Source organism: Mixophyes fleayi, chromosome 3, assembly GCF_038048845.1.
Source record: "Mixophyes fleayi isolate aMixFle1 chromosome 3, aMixFle1.hap1, whole genome shotgun sequence".
In the NCBI taxonomy this organism is placed as follows: Eukaryota; Metazoa; Chordata; class Amphibia; order Anura; family Limnodynastidae; genus Mixophyes; species Mixophyes fleayi.
The window spans coordinates 34,909,144-34,934,195 of NC_134404.1; the positions used below are offsets into that span (position 1 = coordinate 34,909,144).

Sequence of the window (25,052 nt, forward strand, 5' to 3'; positions counted from 1 at the left end):
GCCTTGGGCAACCATGCTCAATGCCAAACATCCCTGGAGTGTCGTCAAGCATGCTGCCGTTGGATTGTAGAGTAGTGATGAGTCACACTTCACCATTCGGCGGTCTGAGAGATGAATATGAGTTTGGCGAGTGCCAGGAAAACGCTTCCTACCCCTGCGTACTGCCAGCTGTAAAGTTTGGTGGAGGGAGAATAATGGTCTGGGGTTCTCTTTCCTGGTTTGGCCTGGGCCCCTCCGTTCAATTCTACAGCATACAGTGGCATTCTAGAGAATTGTCTGCTTCCAGCTTTGTGGCAACAGTTTGGGAAAGGTCCTTTCCTGTTTCAGCAGAAGAATGCCACCGTGCACAAAGCGAGGTCCAACAAAAATTGGTTTCTCAAGATTGGTGTGGAGGAACGTGACTGGCCTGTGCAGAGCCCTGGCCTAAACCCCATCAACACCTTTGGCATTTATTGTAACTCTGACTGCGAGCCAGACCTTATCTCCCAATATCGGTGTCCAATGTCACTCTGTGGCTGAGTGGATGTTCCAATCTAGTGGAACGTGGAGGTGGTTATAGCAGCAAAGGGTCGGCCCAAATCCATATTCATGCCCATCTTTTTGGAACTAGATGTTCCACAAGCACATATCCACATACTTCTGGCCATGTAGTGTGTATCTAGATTGAGAGGTGATGTCCTGTGTATGCAAAGCCAAGAACTCTATCCTATGTAATATGTAAATAAGGTATCTTTAAAACACGTTGCGGATAACAGGGCAGTTTAATCATCGATATACGGGCAGGACTTACACAGAAGTATGGCAGCATGCAGTGAGGGAGGAGTTTGGATGAAAGTGCTGTCCTCAAATCATTGAGTCTTTGTAGTCTTCTGATGTTTGTTTGAGAAATCACCAAATTAGAAAGGGGGAAGCCTCTCAATAAATTTATAGCTCTATTTACAAATATAAAAAGGTAATGTTATATGTAGGTGTGTGACTGAGGTCCAGCAATGCTACAGCTGCTTGCAGCTTTTTCCCATTGATGATAATCATTGTAATCATTTGCATCTAAGTGTGTAATAGCAGCTGAATGTAAACCTCTTTTTAAAGGTAATTAAGTTGAACTTACTTTTAATATGGCCAATTTGCTTTTTAAATGTCTGTTCTGTAGTTCATTTTTCTTTCCACACTTTTAAGTACATTATTCTGTGACTTTGAAGGTGGAGAAACCATTTGCTGCCAATATTACAGCCATACAGGGAAGTGTATTAGCATATATTGACAGTCCGCAGCCAGCGCACAGAGCAAAGATTCATGAAATATTAAATGTACTGCATTCTGCTGGTGCAGCCTTCTCTGTATAACAACATCTGTAGGAGTGAGTGACTTCACAGGGCAAGTATTGCATCCATCATAAGATTATCACAGACCTGGCCCATCTGTCTGTGGGAGTGTGGAGACGCAGTAAGGGGGGGCGGTTACCTGCAGGGATTGGATGCACCTATAAAGGCTGTGTAGTTACATATACATTTAACATGTGGTATACCCACTGTATGGAGGTGCTTGCATGCTTTTCATATTCATGTTGATGGGGTTTCCAGCTCTATACTGCCTGGGCTGGTTCCCGCTACAGTGTGAGCATGAGAAGCCAGCGTCAGGCTAGGCAGGCTGAGCTGGTCATACTATAACCAGGAAACCTGAAGCCTACCCTAGTGTGAACCAGCACCAGCCTGGGGCCTCTATGAGAACATTTATGACCCACTTGGAGGGACAACTATGCCCCCATTGTGGTCCCAATATAATAAGAACAGAGTCCCTAGCATCCATGCCCATATACAACTATCACATAAACAAACACATATTGGTAAAACTAAAGTACAATACTCATCAATACCTTTATTCACCACTTTATTACATCCCCATAATCCACTGGTATTCTTGTTATTTGTAATCCAAAGGGAAATGGCCTTAATTTGTAATATAAGGGGTAAGGCCATATTATCTTTGAATTTGAACAAAAAGATATGGATTGAATATAATAATAATTTCCCTTTGGACTACAAAGACTTCCCTTAGCTGCTCAGCCAATCACAAGTGGATGTCCCACACTATCTGTGCTGTGATTGGCTGACTGTTTTGATCACACACCAGTAGAAATTAATTGAATAACTATTAATGTGGGAATAGTCTAATGGTGTGTACAATTGCACATATTTCTGTGGCCCATTCATTTCAGTGGAAATTCTACATGTAGCACCTGACACCACTGAAATGAATTGGCAATAGGAATAAATGGGTCATAGAAATCGGAAGGAACACTGTTGATTAAACGGCTTTGTGTGTTTGTGCACAATGCTTTCCCATCGAGATCAGTGTCTCTTACCTCCGTGTTTTTAGTGTGTACATAGACTGAGATGCATTGAAATTTGTTCATCTGCCTGTTTTGCTCATTAGATATCATCGGTGTAAGCTGTGGATCAATGACTTCGGCAGTTTATGGCTGGGAGGGTACCCAAGCAGTTTAGACATAGATTTAGTTTATAATTATCTGCTTTATTCCACAGAAGGGGGGAGGAATAAACCTGTTTGACTTCTCTGGAAACCTCTCCTGCCTCTAATATTGGCTTATTAATGTTCATGTAAATATTTATTCACAGACATTGCTTGACAAAAAGTGTCCTGGTATTGTTATATCCTCTGTACCAACATACAATATATGTAACCCTAGACAGGTGCTGTCTACTGTATTAATTTGCAGGAAAATGTATTGAGAATACATATTAATAAATAGTGCAGTTAATATTGCATCCAGTTGTGTAAAAATCAAACTATACTGTACAATAGTTGTTCCCCAGGTGCGATGCTGTTGAAGAGATCAGAAGGGTGGACCTTACAGATATATGGAATATCATTTTTAAGGCCAGATAGATTATAAAATAAAATAGGCAAAAGTCAACGTTTAAAGTAGGCTAAACGTAGGAATGGCACAGAAAGCCTATATAGCCATCAGATGCCACCTGTGCTGTCATATAGGTACATAAAGGGACACAAGTATTTGTTTGTTTTTTATTTTTTTTCTACCATTATAGTCGCGTTTTGTTTTCTTTTTGTTGTTTTTTTTGAAGAGCTTCTATCAAACTTTAAATCGCGGCATTAATTCCTCATGTGATGCGAGTTCCATAATATAATACTTTCTATTCTATTGTCTTACCTTTTTAACATCTCCTTGCAAGTAAAGGCCTACCTCAGCTGAGGTCAGGGGTGAAGCAACATGGCCGCCCCCAGCAGCTTTACAGGACAAGGGTGGATAATAGTTATACAAACACCCCAACAGTGCACAACACAAACAATGTTTGTTTCCAAAAATGTGCTGAAGATCTTTGTGTTTTCCTGTGTACAATAATGTCCGATACAAAGCTTGTCTCCAATACGTCTTGTATTGTACTCTGGTCACCAGTTACATTTCCTCTAAATACCGCTATGTAGGTCTATTCCTGATATCACTGGCTCGCATTCCATCCTGTAATGTATTTTATGAATGGTGCATTACTGTGTAATGCTGAGCACTATAGTGACACTGGTTAGCACTGCTACTGGGACACTGCGTGTGGTTCCAGTGAAGGCGGCTATCTCTGTGGAGTTGGCGTGTTCTTCCTGTGTGTACATGGTTTCCCCCTGGGTGCTGCGGATCCCTCCCCTGGTGAGAGGACATACTGGTAGAGTAATTGGTTTCTAACAAAGTCTATTCGTGCGCGCCAGTGCACAGTGGTAAGGAGATTAGATTGTGAACTCCGCTGTGATCAGAACGGATATGTCCGAATTTAATGAGTGTTGCTCTGGAAGTGTATTAATACAATATAAGTGATAACGATAGTAACGTGGCTTATCTTCATGAATGTATGTCCTATAAAATCCTAAACTCAGTCTATTTTTGCTTGGTTTATCCTGATGTATAAACCAGATAATGCTCCCTTAAAGTGTGCCCCTCATGGTGCAATTTTTTGTTGCTCAATCTGGTCTTATTGTTCAATTTTTGCACTGTTTGTGGCATTCAAAGGTTTTGATTCCGCCAGACAACCAACCAGGTTGTATTATAATCTCCATCATAACGTACGTGGCATTATGGTTCAGACTGGAGCTGTAGTGTGTGTATATATGTGTGTGTGTGTGTGTGTGTATATATATATATATATAAGTATCTCACATTTGCTTTTTCTGTTTCTCTGAAACATTGAACCAGTTTGCAGATTGCCCTACACTGACGTGATGTTCCATGGTAGGCAGAGAAGATATATAAATGGGCAGCACGGTGGCTAAGTGGTTAGCACATCTCCCTTACAGCACTGGGGTCATGAGTTCAATTCCCGACCATGGCCTTATCTGTGTGGAGTTTGTATGTTCTCCCAGTGTTTACGTGGGTTTCCTCCGGGTGCTCCGGTTTCCTCCCACACTCCAAAATCATACTGGTAGGTTAATTGGCTGCTATCAAAATTGACCCTAGTCTGTGTGTGTGTGTGTTAGGGAATTTATATTGAGTGGTGGTCCGATATTGCACATAACAGGCTGTGTGGGATCTTTTCTTTGTACAATGCACAAGTGATGCTATATATATATATATATATATATATATATGCGGAAACTGTAAATTATATCTGTATAAACTGAGCGTTCTGAATATAGGACTTCACTGTCATCTAATGTGTATCCTGTATAATATCACTTGGCATTGTGCTTTTATGTGATCATAGAACTCCTCATTGACTTGTAATACCGTTATAATTATATTGTATAATACTGTAGGGCGTACGTTATCCTATATAAAATGTCTCAACTGTCTGTGTCTGTCTCTTGTAGGCGACCAAGCAAGAAACTTCTTCTTACAATCAGGCCTTCCCCCGGCGGTTCTGGCTGAAATATGGTGAGATGGTTTATATGTATACAGAGATTACTATAATAATTTGAGTAATTATCATGTGTTACTGTAGCAAGTTTGATGGAGAACCATTTCTATAGCTTGAGTGTTTGCTTATTATGTATTATATTATTATGTTATTATTATTGAGCAGGATTTATCGTTGCTGCATACAGCTCCTGTATGACACATGTATGCGTTTCACATGTCCTGTCGGATCTATGTGTGTGTGTATATGTGTATTTACTCTATGGAGACTTTGAACACTTTTAAGGAAGATCTGTAATCCCTGTAAAACCAACTTAATGGTCTAAAGACAAAAATCCTGATGTAGCTTTTTGTTAATGTACGGTACATAGGATCCTTTCTATGCCGTAATATAGTTGGCCGAGGAGAGCAGCTTTCATTGTATGCTCCCCAGATGTTTAATGGATAGGAGACCTCTTGTAAAAATAAACTTTGATTCAATAATGTTTTGGTGTTACTGAATGAACAGCACCTTAGAAATGAGAGTATTGCAGTAGAATGAATTGGATCACTAAGGTCTACCGTCGTTGCTTTGTGACTCGATAATCCTACATAGTAGTAAAATGGTAATTTGCATTCTCATGGCTATTGGCTAAGCCTACGGGTTGCTGCCTCTACTTCCTGTAAATGTCAATGTTGTTCTCCAATGGACTTTTATCTGGATCTTTTATATTTGGCATAAATGGGCAAATCTGACAGTGGTCCAGTCGCCTGACGGTTGGGCACAGATCAGCCAGTCTATAGCCGGTATTTTTCTGTTAAAAGTATTACTTCCCTACTCCATCACAGACCATTGAATATCCCCTTCCTCCTTCATTTTAAGAACTGTGTAACTGCTACCAATCTAGATCTTAAGAATGCAGTCATTTGAGCTGCTGTGACATCACTGGGCCAGCCCATCTGTATAAATGAACCAATCAGTCAATGAAAGGTATTTCTGCAAATTCTGTCACCGTATCAGTCAGTTTGTGTCTGCACATCCCTCATAACATAGCAATCTGCTGCAGAGGAGTGAAAGGAAACATGGAGGGTAAATAATCCAAGTCTATGACATATCTTATTGCTAAATATATAAGTGGTACGGTTTGCGGAAGCACAGCCAGCTACGATAGATGTCTAGGAACACATTTTGGTATAAAAATCTTCAGATTCGTGCTAAAAGATTCCTTAGTCTTCCTCTTAATATGCAAATCTTAACCAGTAGATATTGCCTAACATAATATTACTTTGACTTATTGCATGTTTAATTCATGAGTGCTCCTACGTATAATACATTTATTATTTACATAATTCTTCTCTAAGTTTAGTGACTGATGAACAGTATGCAACAAACATGTTGGTTTCAAGTGAAGCTGATTTCATATTGGTCACAATGTTCAGTGGGGGACAGTGCTAAGTGTGAATGAATTTGGAGAGGGAACAGTAAGTGTGAACTCTCAGTACACAGCTGTGATTATACAATGTTGTGCATGTGTCATACAGTCTATGTATGTCGCACTAGTCAGTTATAATCTTGAACAATAATAGTGTTATACTTGTGTGGTGTGTATCAACAGCTACGATAGGTAATTGGAATGATATATCCAAATAATTTAATAATCCCCTGACCGTAGAAGCGCGAGAGGGAGATTTATGTGGTGCAGTCATCGGACAGTATCTCTGCCATTGCCGGTAACTTGTGGCTCCTCGGCTATATTTGGAAGAGCCTGAAGAACCAGAGGTGGCCTCACTTACTCTAACATGACATTATCCCCAGTGTGTACATTGGGAGGGTTGACACAGGGTGATATTATGTATCTGTAAGAGGAGATGTTGGTGTCCCTCACAATCCAGATTATTTTTCCTGCATTTTAATGGTCAGCGTTGTGTCTTTGCAGGGCCCTGTCGGATCTAAACAAAGATGGCAGGATGGACCAGCTGGAGTTTTCCATTGCAATGAAGCTGATCAAACTCAAGTTACAGGGCCAGACATTGCCAATGATCCTCCCGCCTGTCATGAAGCAGGCGCCAATCTTCTCGCCATTAATGTCCTCCCGCTATGGTACGTTTCCCTTATTGAGTATCGTGTGAGGTTTGTAGCTTATACCTATTGCCTCACTAACTGGTAGATTTATCTAGAATATTATACCTCAATATTAGTAGACAGTCTTACCTGGTACAGTCCATGATAATAAGAACACTCTCTTTTCTAGAAGACAATGTTTCATTATAACAGTCTGCTCTATCTAGACTAATACACTTCATTACTGACAGGCTGCTCTCTCTAGACTAATACACTTCATTACTGACAGTCTGCTCTATCTAGACTAATACACTTCATTATAAAGGTCTGCTCTATCTAGACTAATACACTTCATTACTGCTGCTTTATCTAGAACAATAATGTGTAAAATTTATACATGTCGCTGTTGAACGCCAGTGAATGATAATTGATTTCCACAATTTGTATGCGCAGTAAGAAGGACATTTGCTGGTTTGTGGATACTCCGCTAAACGCTGAATGTGTCACTTGTATTATTACATTGGTTGGAGCATCTGGACCTGCAACTGGAAGGTGCAAAATTGGTGTCATTAAAAGTAAAGAGGTGTGACTAAGTGACTGCCCTCTGACCAACCGGGAATCCGCATTCATTTGCATGTAACAAGAGGGTGTTTTGCCTATTTATAAAACAGGGGCCACCTCCCTAAATATACTGTCTCCACCCGAGCCAGCACATTGCAGTAATCTCATCCCAGGAAATGGAATACAGTGTTCATGGCTGGAGAACATAGTAAGAAGCCAGAAAGACTGTAGCATAATAAGAAGTATAAGTTCAGTAGGGTACATGTACATGTCAGTAAATACAATTCATATGGAGGAGGAAACCTACTTTTAGATTTTTTTATTTTATTTTTATCTGGCAGCTCTAGAGCTCTGTTATCCTTCGTGTTCCCATCTTCTAGTCCCTCAGTGATGTGGAATACCTAGTGATGTATTAGACTGCATGTAACGAGTATTGGTTTAGGACAGTACACTGGCCGCCTCCACTCTACAGAGAGACGGCTGCTCTGAGCAGGGTACATAATTGCTACTGAGCTAATGTCGGCACTTAACCTGCTCACATTGTGCAGACAGGTTGACAATGTCTTCACTGTGATTGGCCAATCACAATGCCAATATTAAAAGAGCAATACCGCCGGGTCCGGGGTATAATCACACTGTGGTCCCCCCATGCCACTGTACATGCTTGTGCCCCCTTATTGCCTTATAGGTACTCCCTGCTCTGCATCTGATTGGAGTGTATGAGCACAGATTTATAATACAAGGGCACGGCTCTGGCTACGGAATGTTGATACTGTTCACAGAATATACAATCTCCGGGAAACAATGCATCGCAAGAACTGTCTTTCACTGCCTGTCTCCAAGAAGATTGTGGGGGCACAGGAAGGGGCCCATGATTTAGCCCTCGCATTTCATTGTGTGTGACAAGGATCTGTTCAGCCCTGATGTAGTGTCTACACATAAAGTAGTTGAATTTTGTGGTCAACTTTTTGTAAATTCACATCATGGGATGAAAGTGAGGTTCTAAAGTCCATCCTTTGTGTTTTATGTTCAGGAATGGGAAGTATGCCAAACCTGTCCATGCTGCCATCGTTACCCCCGCTGTTACCCATCGCACCCACCACCTCGTTGAGCTCAATGAGTTCTCTGCCACCCCTGCCTATGTCTAGTCCCTTGGTGCCTTCTGTTGGCTCATCATCAACATTGCCAAATGGAACTCTCCTGTCCTCCTTCCCTGTGCCTTTGTCTTCAAGTAAGTGCCTGTGTGTGGCAGTGCTGGGCGTGTATAGTCCTCTCATGCACGCTTATTCTATGTCATGCAATATGTCTACTTTGGTAACAGAAAAGGTCATGTCGTCTTAAGTCTGATTTATCTGATGATCAAAATAAATCCGGGGTCCAGCCAACAAGATAGAAAGATGTTTGTTCCATAGCTCACACTCCAATGTTTCAAAAAAAGATATATTGTAATAATTTATATAGCGCCAACAATCATATTATATCATGTACAGAGAATATTTCGTTTTTCATATCGGTCCCTGCCCCATTGGAGCTTATTTGTCCAAAACCAAGTAACCTACTAGTATGTCCTTAGAGTGTGGGAGGAAACGCGTGAAGAGCATACAGGCTTCACACACATAGGGCCCTGGTTGGAATCGAGCCCATGATTCCAGCGCTGTGAGGCAGCAATGCTACCATGGGGTCTCTTTAAATGTTGTTAAATATGATTGTTTTCCAGCCTTTCTATTTCATGTTAAAAAAAATTTGTCTGGAGCGTGTAGACGTTTATCAGGTACATAAGCCCGTTATCAGAATACAATGAAGGTGATCTATATGGTGTCTTGATGAACACATGTTTCAGCTTCTTTTGTATGAACCTTAGTGTGCAAAGGATATTTATAGCTATATTCTATTTCTCATTCCATCTCTGAGTAATATTACAGTATATTACGCACCATGGAAATTCCACTGAGACATAAAGAACTTTGAATTCTCAAAGCCCCGGGGTTGTGTTCATATTGAATTAGGTTAAAGTCACTATCCAGATAGAAGATGTCCCATTCAGCTCCCAGCATGATGGCTTTCCCTTCATCCATCGATGTATCTGATTGTGGGGGTTTGTTGACCAGAACGAGCGGTGGAAATAAAATTATGGTTATGAATCTGCCTTAATCACATTATCTTCACCCCAGATCTTACACAGATGAGAGTAGTGTACAATAATGTCTGTGTGTTACAGAAGGTTAATATTCCTGAGCACCCCTGGCACATAACGTGCGATTGTCCAATCTCTGTGGATATGGCTGATTGTATGAATGTGTTTCAGCTCTGCCTCACAACAGTTCCATGTCTCTCATGCCTGGAGGTTTCGGCGGCAGCAGTATGCAGAAGACTCGGTCTCTGATAGACCTGGGCTCTAGCAGGTATGTAGCCCCTCTGAGACTAACACAGACTGCATGTCGTAAATGAATATCCACTCTCTCTGTATAGGTCTTCAGCTCTGTCAAGTAATTGGAATCGTTATGTATATATTTGTGAATGTAAATAAGAACTTGTACTCCCCATTTACGTCAGTCCTGACACTAGCCTACAGTCAGGACTTCAGCCAATCACCTTTGGCGTTGCACGGGTCTCTCCGCAACGGAGAAGATTTCATGCAGCCTCCATGCTGCAGTGTCCTATCTCCAATGCTACAAAGAGAGCTTTACGGTGCCACAATAAAGGATGTCCATAGATATTTGATGGGTCTGCAGACTGCATTGCCGTGCAGGACTCCAGCCTCCCTAATGCACTGTTACGTGATGTGTTTCACAGCACATTATAGTGAAGCCTGGCACTAATACTACATTAACTGATTAGTAACCTTTTGATTTCTCTTAACGCGTCTTTGCATAGTGGACACTGCAACAAATGATTCTGGTTAGTGAGAAATAATGCACGCTGCAAGAAAAGATTGCTTCATGTTTCGTTGCCCACACTCTGTAGCAGAGCATTCTGGGTAATTGGAAACTAAGCCAAACTCTAAGTCACTTTGTGTAAGTGTTTCACTGTAGGGAGCTCTCTTCATTTATCTGTCAGATAGCAAAAGAGACATAATGTAAAACCTACATTTAAGAAAATAATAAACTCTGAAATCTTACCATGATAATTTAGCTCTGGTCGTTTATCCCGAGACCTGTTAGTCAGAAAGTGCATTGTGCCAGGAGGTTATACCAGCCTCCCAGGATGTTAATCCATGTCACGGGAGGCCCTGGCATACAATAAGGCAATGCTGGGCCTCACCTATAAGCTTCCTCAAACAAAGATACTAAACAAAAATAATCAGTTTTGTAAATGGTGTTTTCAATATGTTGTTGGTCGCAAATGTTTGCGCGGCATGAAATTTACATTCCCTTTTAGTATATGTAAATTTATTTTTCTATTTCGCTTAGCTCCAACTCTTCGTCAACTACTTCTCTGACTGGCAACTCCCCAAAGGCCAGCAGTCAGGACTGGGCTGTGCCGCAGTCAGCCAGGTTGAAGTACAGGCAGAAGTTTAATGGTCTTGATAAGTCTATGAGTGGCTACCTGACAGGTGAGTGCACGTATTGGTCAGTCTCATGGAAGGGGGAGGAGTCTTTTTGTTAAAGGGATGTTGTACTAGAATATTGTTTTACTTACACATTACTCACGTTACTCCTAGAAGTAGAGTTCTGTCGTGCGGCTCTTCACAGCCTGTCTTTTTATTTAAAAAACTGAAAAGGGGATAACGAGACCACAAATGGGCTCATTTCTTAACTCTAGATTTTTTATTTTTTTCAAAGTGGTTTTATAAAAAAAAAAAAATCATCTCTGGCAGAAATGACTAAATGTAAAGTGGCCTATCTGAAGTGTAGTAACTTTATATAGGGGAGAATGTGAGTAAGGTTTTATTAAATTGCTTACATAGACAAATGTACTTATTACATAGAATATATTACACCCCTATGGGCCTCTAAGGCAGTGTTGGCTAACCTGTGAAACTACAATTCCCAGCATGCCAAAATATAGCAGCTTATTGCTGGAAGGGTATGCTGGGACTTGTAGTTTCACAACACCTGGAGTGTCACGGGTTAACCAACACAGCTCTAAGGGATAGACTTTAGAGACACTCCAGACTGTATGAATTGTCGCTTAGATACAAATGACTTTATTCATCTTCCATACAATCTATATAGTAACCGGTGTGATGATTTTAATTAAAGTAGGGGAATCCCTCGGGTCAAGAGCGATGCACACTACTTGTTATTTTATTCCTTATTCAGTCTATGGCGCAGGGGAATTCTCCCACTTTAGTTTAATTGGTCACAGCAGCCTAAGTCAGTGATGGGCAATATAAAATCCTTCAAGGTCCTTCTACATGGCCACACATTACTCTTAATTTCAAGTATAAAAAAGCCCCAAAATGACCTAGGCACGCCTGCATCACTCAACCCAAAATGCTCCAACATGCCACTCAGACCTCCCACTTCTACCCCCTTCGGGCATTGAATTAGAAAGCCTCCGTTCTAAAACTAGTGAATTGAGTGTATGAAGACAGGAACAAACCCTAAATGCATGGCACCATTTGGAGGCCGTAGATTATCGTAGATTTGTAAGGCGCCGTGTATTAGGGAAAACAGGACATACATATAACTGAGACATACAATGTAGATAATGTAAGCCCTCTAATGTCTGTATTTATAAGTGGAAGGGGGCACCGTTGAAACAAGAGGAGTGAGTGTGACATTGTGAGGGTGCATTAGCGTGAGAAGTGTCATTGGAGGATAAGGTTGGCTCAAAAAAAGAGACCCTCCCTACTAACAGAAGAGTTGCCCCTCCTAAGTGAAGACGCCTTTCTTAGGTTTCCAGCGAAACAAGATAGATAGGTGGAGATTTAATTCAGCACTTTGCGTCTCCAGCAAGTCCACGGAAACATGGCGCCGATGTTCTGGCCGGAATCTCCGCTCAGTGCGAGGAAAAATGAGCAGATATTCCCTACCGTAATAGCTAGCAGTGTGCGCAGCGGTGATGTCCAGCACCACATCCCCAGCAGTTGAATACCCCTCTCTACCATATTCTTTTCATATCTATGCTCAATCTAACCTCCATTATCAGGAAGTATAATTTCCTGAGGTACAGATAATGGTATTAGGGGGCTAATTATCTGTCCCCGTTTCTGGATTTCCTTGTCACATATGGGGGGGTATGAAATGTCTGACGCAGTTTGTTCTCCTGTTTTCAGGATCTCAAGTGAAGAATGCGCTAGTGCAATCCAACCTCTCCCACACTCAGCTGGCTACTATATGGTGAGTTCTGCCACCTCCTAACATGGCATCCTATTGGTCAATGTCTGATTGTAGTCTCATGATCTGGAATCTGCTTTTGATGTTCTAGTCAGCCATTATACTGAGTGGATATCTTCTTATTGGTGTAGAGGATGACACAGACATTTAGATGCCCCAAACCCCCTTATAGTACACCAGGCACCCATTGGGGTGTGTGAACCCTCTGAGGAAATATTTATGACCATATAAAGGATAATAGTTGCCATAATAATGTGCATAAGGGCAGGTTTTATCCCTTCATCATTTATTTATATAGCGCCACTGATTCTGCAGCGCTGTACAGAGAACTCATTCACATCAGTCCCTGCCCCATTGGAGCTTACAGCCTAAATTCCCTAACATACACACACAGAGAGAGAGAGACTAGGGTCAATTTTGATAGCAGCCAATTAACCTACTAATGTGTTTTTGGAGTGTGAGAGGAAACAGGAGCACCCGGAGGAAACCCACGCAAACACACAAACTCCACACAGATAAGGCCATGGTCGGGAAATTGAACTCATGATCCCAGCGCTGTGAGGTAGAAGTGCTAACCACTAGGCCACCGTGCTGCCCTTACAATACACTAGTTTTTCTATAGAACACTGAACGATGACATCAGAACTCACCATTTATACGGATATTATTCATACATATAATCGTTGCCTGTGTTTATTTTGCACTGAGTAGGCCTGTAGACTTTGTACACAGAAGCAGTGTTAGATGGGTCACATTGTGTAGACACAAACGCCAGTCATAAGACCGGATGTGAACAGGCAGTGTCGTGTGCACTGAGAGGATTGATTAGAAACAAAGGAAGGAAAGTGGGTTATGTTTAGGGAAATCCTCTGCTGTTATTTACAGAATGCTGTACAACAAAACAGACTTTCATCTTAATTGGGAGGGGGGCTCCCGATGTCAGAACACGGAGATGTCTAGATTCTGATTTCAGAATTGCCGACAACAATGTGGTTTCATGTTTTATGTCACCAATATATGTATCAACGTGTTTTTATTAAACCGATTATATCATCGCATTTCAGATTAGATTGTGTATAATTTGCATTTTGGTGCTTTTCCTTGTCTGAAGTCGATAATTGCCACCAATAAACAGCCAATAAAAAAAACCAAATTAAAATTGACAGTTAAAGGCCTCTTGTGACTTTCAAAAATTAAAGTCATCTTAAGTGAGCTACCGGATGGTCCCCCCTTTATTACCAAGACGACTTTTAAGTTTGGGATGCATATGTTTTGTTAGGAATAACTTTATTTGATTTGTTTTTGTTTTTTGTTTTTTTTTCTATTACAAATTTAAATCTTCTATTGTGTTTTCTTAGCATATAATATATTTGATTTTATTAAAATATCTTATTATTTTAAGTACTTAAGTATACTGTGTGCGTGTGTATAAACACAGTATGTTATTATAAGTGCCTTAATTGCCCTTACGACACAATCATTTTAATCAAATTGTAATAAAATGAAAACGTGAGTGATAACAGATCAGATGTAGATCTCGGAATCAGTAGATAATGACTGGGAATGGTGGAAAATTTGCATCTGTGTTATAATCATTCAGCAAACATCTAACCGTCTTATATTGTGTGAATTCTCCCCCTATTTTTTAATCATCTTCATGTTTAACTGGTTTGTTTGTTTTTAATTCAGTACTAAAAGATCCAGAGACTGCCCTCTGCTGGAGGATGTTGTGTGATGTCGCACAATATCCACCAGCAGGGTCTGCACTCTCGGAAGAAATCTGTTGTACATATGTAAGATGAGGTCAACCTTCTTCCCCCCCCCCCCCCCCCCCCCCCCCCATTTTGGAGAAACATTGATTCCAATGCAATTAAGTGTACTAAGCTCCTGAGAGCACATTTTGCCATCCAGTTTGTTTTTTTTTAAATGGGAGACAACAAGATGTTTAATCAGCGACTGAGCTGTTCTATTTTGGTCTCTTGTAGCCTTATTAGAATTTATCCAGCCTTTTGGAGAAAGTAGAGTATTAAAGAGCCTTCCGGTCGTGGATACAGGTGCCCTTCTTTTTTTAGAGCAGGGCCTGTGGAAATCAGTTTTGTATTAAAAAAAACAAAAGATACAACAACTTATGTTTTAGGTTAGAAGAGGTGACGGCGGCCACGGTCACTCATCTGGAGAGTAAAAATTATTATATAGGGTATATCATTGGAATTCTGCCAACATTCTTGGCTAGAGTTGTTTGTATACTGTGGATGAGGCACAGTGTACAGTAGTTTTCACTACAGTGCTACAGTTGCCCTCAGTGACCACTTCTCGCTATTTCGTCCACGTCCATTCACACAGGCGGTTTGATTGACAGCTTTGCAGTCTTGCTGTGCAGAAAGTCAGCGTGTTGGGCAAGACCAGTGCAGAATCCGCTATTTGGCCTGTGTGAGGGCCCATCAGTATCCTGTCCTAAATATGTGTGAGGAGCCTCCGGGTGGAATATTCAGTTTAGTGGTTTTATATTTATATACCATTGCTTTCTCTTCTGTCCTCATAGGTCTCTCGCTGATGTAGACAGAGATGGAAAACTGAAAGCAGATGAGTTTGTGTTAGCCATGCATTTAACGGACATGGCAAAAGCCGGGCAGCCGCTCCCGCTAACCCTTCCTCTAGATCTCTTGCCACCTTCATTCCGGTAAGTGGCACCTGGTTATGGCACATGGTTACTTTGTATTAATGTTTTTAGGCTTTTTTATTTTGCTATTATGATTGTACCTATTATGGTATTGTGCAATATATTTGAAATTGTCTTATTTACAAAACAATATTTATTATTGAGTTGATTTAATGCTCATCCTCGTAGCTCTTTGATTAGTCTGGTTTCATAGTTTGCAGAGAATAACTGCAGTTTCCTAACCGTACACTGGGATGATCGTGCAGTCTGCTCCTGTTGTCAGTCAGCCCGATTACTGCCTGATCCACAAGATCAGCGCTCAGCCTGATGTCTAGTTTAACAGAGCAATGGTGGCACAGGCGGATCACGGTCACATATACGGTCAGATGTGGTCATTGTCCAACCACTTCCTCCATCCTTCACATTCAACATCTGTCGGCTCCTCATCACATATAGATCGGGAGCCCTTTTCTGCTTATACATGTGCTCAATTATGTCTAAAATTAATTTAAGGTTCCCATACAGTTTAGGCTACTGTAACAAATCAACCGTTGTTAATCCCTCATCCTAAGGGCATACCTAAGCTATATTGTAACAATGACCCACAATGCGTTTTTTTACCGTCAAAATTACTAGTAGGAAGTTCTGATAAGAAGGTTGCCAGTTGTCCTACCACGGTTCTATATTCTGTACTGTGGTTATAGGCTCCACAGATGCAGAATATAAAGTCATGTCAGTGTGAGGTTAAGCCTCCAGTTTATCTACTCAGCAGCCGTTGTTAACGGAACTCCAGCCCTGATTACACACACAGACAACCATTCTTAGTTCCGTGTATTTCTCTGGTGCCAGCTGCTGCTCACTAGAGATAGTGGTATCAGGAGACGGGAGTGCTAGCAGGCAGATCACTACTGGTACAGCATGGGCTGTGCAGGGTATATGAGGAAGGTAAGGTAAGTACACACACACCGTAAGGGGGAGCGGATGTCACACCAGACGGTAAAACGCGTTTCTATTTCTTACCGACACGTTCTATGTATTAGATGAGCAATACGGTTTATTTTAAGAAACCCAGACCTTTCGCCAGTAAGTAGTGAAGCATTAAATATCTGTTAGTAAGAAAGAGGGATGGGGGGTAGGACAAGAACTGACATCTGTAGGTAGCATCACTTTAGGACTGTTGTATTTGCCTTATTGATCTGTGGGAAAACAATGCAAAAAGCATGGTACAGATCTGCATGTGTTAATAGAAGTGTAAAGAAAAGACTTGATGGTGTTCCTGCAGAAAGACCATTGTAAGTGGTTACATTGTAGTGATTCCATCTACCAGAAGCACATTATCTGGTCTGTTCATGGGGCTTTGTAACCAAAATTTAATGAAATAATAGTTATAGCTGATAGAATACATTTGCATCTTCAAGATATATATATATATATATATATATATATATATATATATATATATATATATATATATATATATATATATATATATATATATATATATATATATATATTATATAAAATCTCCTTGGAAATCAATTGAGGCAATAAGCAATCTTCTACATGAGTATTTTTTATATTATGGTTTATTTGAGAAATGTATTACCTAGCCGGAACCTGAGAACAGACTTTATATATGGTATATCTATTATTTAATACCCAATAATAGCACCCTAATTCATAATTACTGCTTATTCCGTCCCTAAAACATTATCTAGCTAAACACCTCAGTTTCAAACCCTTGTTACATTTTAAGCATGCGCTGTTTCTCCATTGTGGTTAAATGCCGGAGCTGCACTAGCAATGTATATATCTGTACTGTGCCCCTTTCTTTTACCAAGTCTTCATTCAGCTACTGGATTATTGCTAATATTTATGTTTAAATAAAAAGTATTCCACCAGGAAAATAAGACATAGTCACCTAGTATACCTACCAGTATGTCCTCGGTACATCATATATGTTTGTTATGTCTCCTCCCAGAGGTGGGGACCCCATTAACGGAACCTTGCCAGTCTACCAGAACATGCAGGAAGAGGAGCCGCCCCAGAAAAAGTCAGCAGGTGAACAGATTCCGGGTTTATGTGACTTAAATGCTAACTTTTTTTGGTTGAAAAGCACGGTATTGGCTGACACAAGTGTCATGTGATGCCAGTGTTTGGCGCAGCGTTGTTGTATCACGCCCCTAGTATATGTATGTGTCACTATCAGCCAAACACTCGTACAGTGATGCCTGGGCAGCAGGGGAAAGGACGGATCCTTTGCATAGGTTACAGGATTGGATCAGCCATCCAATCAGGAGCTGGCGGTCATTCTTTCCTGTGTGTCATTAGAGAAGCCTTTCACATATGTTACATTTCCCTCCATATTAAGCTGATCATATCTGCCGTTTAACAGGTGGTAAGTGATTAATAGATCCCTTTGTAAACACTTTAACATTACTTATTAACCTTTTAGATCAAGCTGGTCAAACCACTATACAGCAAGCAGCATTTAAGTTGTTAAAGTACAGTGAGCGTAGTCAAAGTGTTTGTTATAGGGAATTACTTCTAGTGTTCAAGCTAAAGTCATGATCTGCTGATGACACTACGAGGTGACACAACACGGGAGATATAATATATCCCAGAGAGGGAATGAGGTTCGTACAAGAGAAAGAGATAAGAAGTCTGCAGCATCTCTGGGCTTCAGACTGTGCTTCATGAAGTACCTTTCACAAGTGGGACTTTAAATGACAAATAAGTCCAGAATTTTTTATACATTAAGCATAACGTTTAAAGCTACTGTCCTATCTCCTCTTAATATATCCAACTTCTCTTTGTTAAATAGTAAACTTTAACTAAAGAAGAAATCCATCCAAAACAAAGGGAGACAATGAGTTTTGAGTTCAGCGAGGTCCCCTGGATCTGCCGTAGTTCCCGATGTGTATAATGTCCCCACACGGCTCTGCTCTGTGCTGTAAGCACTCTCCTGTGTATCCTATAGCCTGAGAAGGTCTTGATTGCCCGCTTCATGAGCTTCTTATTCCCTTCAATGAGGAATTTAGGAATTTATAGGAGACAGATATTGACACCCCTCAACTTGGCGAGCAGCTAGAGTACAGAGCAGAGTGGGGTCTTATCCTTTAAACATTTGGCTCCTTTCATTTGCAAGCAGCCTTAGTTACCCTCGCAACTCTTAAGAGTGTATTCGTGGTGTTCTGATGAAAGGGCAAAAAGCTCAAATGATATAGCTTAGCATGTCCATTATGTTGTTTTGACATTATCGACCCATCATCTGTGAAAGACTCTGCCAATCTACAGCATTTAAAAGACTTTCAGCTCGTCCACACAGTCTGCGGCTGTTCACTGTCCCAGAGTGAAGACAGTTAGTCGCTGCTCTTCTGTGTTTAAATGCATATAAACACCGTACGTTATTTTAGGTATATTTTTTGCTCCACATTACACAAGCTTCCATATATATAGGTGTCTAAAACACATTACAGTAAACATCATTTCTTAAACAATATTCATAATAATAATAAGACCAATATATTGGCTGTATGATGTATAGTGACCTTTGAGGAGAGGAGGAAAGAGAACATGGAGAGGGGTAACCTGGAGCTGGAGAAGAGGCGGCAGGTTCTGCTGGAGCAGCAGCAGCGGGAGGCCGAGCGGAAGGCTCAGAAGGAAAGAGAGCTGCAGGAGCGCAGGGAGAGAGAGCGCCAAGAGCAGGAGCGCAGGAAGCAGCTGGAGCTGGAGAGGCGCATGGAGCAGCAACGCGAGCTGGAGCGTCTGAGGGAGGAGGAGAAAAGGAAGGAGATCGAGAGGAGGGAGGTTGGTATCGGGTGCTTATTTACTGTGCTCCATGAATGCAAATATCTCGTTGTGTGTTCCACTGTTGTGGAATCCCCATAGAATCATTGTAATAGAAGAGAGAAAGTTCCCCTTCTAAACTCTGAGCCAGATATTTATGTTTCAGACCTGCTACAATCTTCCTTCAATAGCTGCTGAGCTGTGCACTCAAACGCCTCCTGCTGTGCAGCCATTGTAAGTCTCCTGTGCTTCTCTCTCTGGTATCTGCTTGTTCCACCAGCCCAGACACTGACACAAATTAATACTGACGCGTTTTGGGCATTTATACTGAATGTACATTTAGTCTTGGCTGATGTAACTTACTAAAGATGCCAGTGCAGCATTGCAAAATCTCTTTAGATATTTAGCATTGCAGACATCACTGACTATATTTTAGCAGGAAGCACCATTTGTGCTGTCCACCATTGCTACGCCAGAATCGGACACTTCTGTCACATGACATCTTATAGTAGTGTTCCATGATGGCTTAGCAAGAGCCAATGAAAACCAAAAGCTGAGACATGAGGATCACCTAATTTACATAACTGGTTCCATTTGTTTCTAATAAGAATGTGTTACTCTGTTCCCATAGGCAGCCAAGCAAGAGCTGGAGCGGCAGAGACAGCAGGAGATGGAGCGGATCCGCCGTCAAGAGCTGTTTAACCAGAGAAACAGAGAGCAGGAGGAAATTGTGAGGCTGAAGTCTAAGAAGAAGAGTTTACAATTGGAATTGGAAGCGCTGGTAGGAATATTGTAAATCTCCTATGTCCCAGCACACATTTGAAATAAGAAGATTGTGGAACGCGTCGGTACTTCCCTCGGAGTCTAGGTTTTATTGTACTGTGTGATTATTTTTTATCTTCTGAGAGATAAAGGTTCTCAGTTACTATGTATTTTGTAACCCAGATTGTTGTTTATATTCAGAACCTGAAAGACGATGTCTATCCAAATAAATTTTTTCATGTTCAACATCCCCTCCCTTTAACTCCATGTGGGAAATGTATCAAGCTGCGAGTTTTTGGCAAGTTTGAAAAGTGGAGATGTTGCCTATAGTAACCAATCAGATTCTAGCTATCGTTTATTTAGTACATTCTACAAAATGACAGCTAGAATCTGATTGGCTGCTATAGGCAACACCTTCACTTTTACAGACCTGCCAGAAACTCGCAGCTTGATACCTTTGCCCCCAGAAGCGCTCTGATCCCTGAGACCCCCTGCGCGCCTTTTGTGCTTCCTGTTAAATTCTCTCCAAGACTATAGGAAGATACAGACCAGGTGAATATTTTCTTGTCATCTACCAGTTGTCTGTAAAGTTCAGAAAAAAACAAACTAAATTTCAGACTGGTAATGATGACACCTGCAGAGACCGGGTCACCCATTGCTGCTTCACCACTGGTAAATCATGTAATCTGTCTGGGAGTGCCAGGGGCACTGCAGGGAGAGGAAAGTGTCATTGGTAATACTATAACTTAAGGAAAACCTGAGGTTCCGAACGTTCCACAAAACACTACCCATTACCTGAATGTTTTTTTTGCCAATTTTTAGGAGGAGAAACATCAGCAGATCACACTGAGGGTCCAGGATATCCGAGGCAGGAAGAAAATGAAGAAAACCGAGCTGGAAGCTGCAGATAGAAATTGTGACCTGGGAATTATAGAGATCCGACAACTTCAGCAGCAGCTGCAGGTACGGGGGGGAGACTGTGGGATACTTCTCTAAAGCTACCAATATATGGAAATGTCTATATCCAGTTACCAGGAGTTACAAGCTCATTGCTACGTTAGAAATGATTAAACTTTGTGTACCTCTTGAGTGCACACCCTGGAGGCCGCCATGTTGCAGCCGATGCATCTGAGAATGCAGCCAAACCAGCGACGCTCCAGAGACACTTCTAGACTTACAGCCAGTAGGACACGTTTCAGTAACAGCAGGTTTAGGAGCCGCGCACATTTACCAGATATCTCCATTATTGGGCTCCAGTGCAATGATGTATTCTCAGGCGTTTGGTTCCACCAGCAGAATGGACGCCCCCAGTGTGTGTTGGTGGCGGTTACTTTTTAAAAGTTTATTTTGAAAAATTCAATCTTATATGTAAAAGTTTGAGAATTTGATCAGAACAGATTATGGATAAGAGGGGGGGACAGTTTTTCTTATATAGAGCAGATTTTCTGGCTGTAACTTCACTTAAGGACATTATGTGGACTCTAATCCAGTATTTTCGGATCTAGGAAGGTGTTAGTAGGTTGCTTTGCAGAGTACAATATACAGTAGAGTTGCCATTGTTTGTCTTCTCTTCACTGTGTTGCCAGGTGCCGATAGCACCAAAAATAACGGGTAGCGGGCAGAAACCCCTGAGTTTGGTCATGGCCTATGCAAGGGATAACATATGTGTCTAGGCACAATTAGAGATAATTGTTGAATTACACTTCCCTTTAAAGAGGGGATTTGAAAACTTGTAATGGTTGATTAATCGAATTACTGATTTTGTTTTATTGTCAGCCATCGTCGTATTCTGGATAGAAGCCTTTTCATATTGGTGTAACCCGTTTTTCTGGTTTAGTAACCTGTAACTCTCCGTACTTCTATAGCACTGCATAAGGCAAGAAGAAGTCGAATTTAGAAATCCAGATTACAAGCATTTTACATGCTGGAGGTAGACTTTGTCTAAAAAGCAAGTTTATTGCCGACACCAGGCTTCTCTGCATTTATAATTATGCCCCTATGATTTCGTGCCTCTAAGCATCTTTGGCTAAAATGGGAAGTTTAGCTTTCTAAACACCAATCCACACCTGCCCTGTCACCTGTAGGCCCGGTCCGACTGTGCTGTGAAGAGGATTCCTTCACTTCATGCTTCTTCCAAATAATTATTAGAGCTTTTGGTTTTATGGATGGACTTTCTCCATTTCCAGCACTGCAGACTCGCTGCATGACCATCTCCCAGTTTCATGGGTGCAGGGAGGAAAGGGGGGGGGGGGGGGGTGTCAAGGGTTTTGGAAACTGCTAAAATACCTGTTGTACTCTTCTCTTGCACACGTGTCATTACAACGGTGATGTCAGGAGAAGAAGTGGGTTATATGAAGAGGACTCTAATCTAACATATCTTTTATAAGGTCAATATGTAATAACATTAGAATTTCCTAGCAGTGCAGAGTATGGTGAGGGCTTATCCTGGGATAGAGAGTAGTAAATATGGAGCTGTGAATTTGTTAGTCGGAGCAGGAAGATCAGAGGATGTGGAGCACAGTGAAGCGTATAAGGGATTTGGGTATCTGTCATGATATTGTGACTATGCATAGATCACTTTGTGTTCTAGGAATATCAAAATAAGCTGAGCAGCCTGGTCCCCGAGAAGCAAGCTTTAAGTGAGAAGATTAAACAGATTCAGCAGGGCAACGCTCCAGGTGAGTGATTTCCCCACACCTCTCCACCTCATCCCTGAATACACAATACTGCCAACCTGAATGTAATTCATTGCTTCACCTCTAGGTGGTTATAGCGAGTCACCTCCATACTGTAGGCTGAGATGACATTGGTAAGACTGTAGACTTTCAATTAACTAGGAACCAGTGAGATCACTGAGGAATATACAACTCTGGTCATAGGGCAGTGTTGGCTAACCTGTGACACTCCAGGTGTTGTGAAACTACAAGTCCCAGCATACCCTTCCAGCAATAATCTGCTATTTATTGGCAAAGGGACTTGTGGTATTGTAGTTTCACAACACCTGGAGTGTCACAGGTTAGTCAACACTGTCATAGGGCATTGCCAGAGGACAGTGTTCCCATACTGCGAAGGCAATCCTCACACTCTCAGGGATCAGGACTTGTTTTCTGCTGTTGTGTGATCTACTAGATCCCTCTCTGTACTCTGTACATCTGTTTGCTCGTAGTCTAGAGATGCTATAACACCTGATTGCATTACCCGACAGATAGCTCAAGCTCTGGTTTGTTTGGGATCCAGAAGAAAGCCATGGAGAAGGACGGTCTGTGCCAGAGACTGCGGGAACAGCTGGACGCTTTGGAGAAGGAGACTTCTGCTAAGTTGTTGGAGATGGACTCATTCAACAACCAGATCAAGGTGGGGAAGAATGATGTCAATGTGACGGTACATGGGGAAAGTAGATAATATAATAATGTTATCTTGGGGCCTTTAAAGAGATCTCTCATACACAACTTGAAGTTAAAATCAAGCCGTGCTCTTGAAAGGGGACCATGAAATAGGTTGAATATATTATTTATAATACTGAAATACATATTGGTAACATACTTGAAACCCCATGTTACGTCATGTCTCGTGTTTTAGACATCTGTGCGCGCCTTACCTCTCTGAATATAAGAAAATAACAACCAGGAATCTTCTGGATTCCGATTTAGACTAAATGAAACGTTGATGTCACACCTCTAAGTAAGGTAGATTAGAAGAGATAAGCCAGGGGTCTACTCCTTAAACTGTAACCTGTTATTCTGGGGCCTGGGGTCCTAAAGCTGCTTTGCATACAGACGGTAATACATTAATTATTGGCAAAATGTACTTTTAAAACAAATTCAGACTTTTTATTTATTTTACCATCTTCTTCTTGTTTTCAATCATTTTATGGCTGAATATTTTTTTCCAGCCCTTTAACACTGTATAATTGTAGATGTTTGATGACCTGTACGTTACTGTGTGTCAGGGTTAAGCCTACTCATTGATTTGCATGAACGTACGATATCAGAGAAACCACAGTGTTCATGTTTCCTCTTTGTAATAAGAGTGTTCTGATTTGCAGTATTTCCCCTGCTCTGGTCCCAGTGATTTCTGGCCGCCCCCTAGTGGCTGCGGAGTGCATTACTTAATCCACTTTCTCTGTCTGCCTTATCTTGCAGTGTGAGGCTATGGATGACTCTGTCCTGCAGTGCCTTTTGTCTCTCCTCAGCTGTCTCAACAATCTCTTCCTCTTGCTTAAGGTTAATTCAATTTCCGTCTCTTCTTTACCGGTCCGCTCTTCCATCTTTCCCTGTTCTTCCATTTCTTGCTTCTTCATGTCTGGTGTGAGTGTGGTTTATGGTCCTGGGTTTCTTGGTGTCTTATCGGAAGACCTTGAAATGCCTTCAGCAACCGCCAGAAATGTTGGCAGCTGATTAGCTGGGCGCCTGGTACTGCTTTGCTGCATACAAATGGTGTGGTGCTAAATTATAGGCAGATGTGATTATGCAAAATAATGTCTGCGGCTCTATTTCTAATCAATACAAAAACGAGTCTGAGTAAGGTAAGTGAGGGTGAAATGATTGTCTAACGTCAGTGTGGTTTTACAAGCCAATGAAGTAGATATAAATGCCAGAACTGTAATAATACAATACAGCCCCATCTGACCAAAGTAAAATGCAAAGACAGTTCTAGAGACTAATATACAGTGCAGCGAACATATATACTATACCAGTGTTTTTCAACTCCACTCCTTATAGAGCCCTAACAGTGCAGGTTTTCCATATCTCCTTGCTGCGACAGAGTTGTAATCCTTACTGACTGACACATGGTCACAGATAGTGCTAATTATATCACTTGTTATCTGGAAAACCTGCACTGTTGGCGCTCCCTGAGGACTGGATTTGGGAAACCCTGCATTATACAATAGAGAGCATTCTAGTTATCTATGTAAGATACAGAGGACACCTTAGTGGCCAATGTACAGAGAGCATTCTATTAACCCTATACAAGAGCATCTTACAACACAGTATTCTACTAACCTTTATATAGTACAGAGAGCGTCTTAGTGATCAATATACAGAGAGCACTCTAGTACAACACAGTATTCTAGTAACC

General features: G+C 41.3%; 1 protein-coding gene across 3 annotated transcripts in view; it reads left to right on the forward strand.

The window, feature by feature from the left end:
• ITSN2 (intersectin 2) overlaps nt 1-25,052 on the forward strand; it is a 121,303-nt gene that overhangs the window by 36,611 nt on the left and 59,640 nt on the right. For all 3 annotated transcript variants that reach the window (XM_075201354.1, XM_075201353.1, XM_075201355.1), the window contains 13 exons: nt 4,834-4,897; nt 6,796-6,959; nt 8,515-8,712; nt 9,787-9,883; nt 10,892-11,034; nt 12,703-12,766; nt 15,306-15,443; nt 17,404-17,483; nt 18,970-19,232; nt 19,843-19,992; nt 20,796-20,936; nt 22,564-22,651; nt 23,179-23,327. In XM_075201354.1, coding sequence (XP_075057455.1) covers nt 4,834-4,897; nt 6,796-6,959; nt 8,515-8,712; nt 9,787-9,883; nt 10,892-11,034; nt 12,703-12,766; nt 15,306-15,443; nt 17,404-17,483; nt 18,970-19,232; nt 19,843-19,992; nt 20,796-20,936; nt 22,564-22,651; nt 23,179-23,327 — 1,739 coding nt within the window. The remainder of the gene's footprint in view (nt 1-4,833; nt 4,898-6,795; nt 6,960-8,514; nt 8,713-9,786; nt 9,884-10,891; nt 11,035-12,702; nt 12,767-15,305; nt 15,444-17,403; nt 17,484-18,969; nt 19,233-19,842; nt 19,993-20,795; nt 20,937-22,563; nt 22,652-23,178; nt 23,328-25,052) is intronic.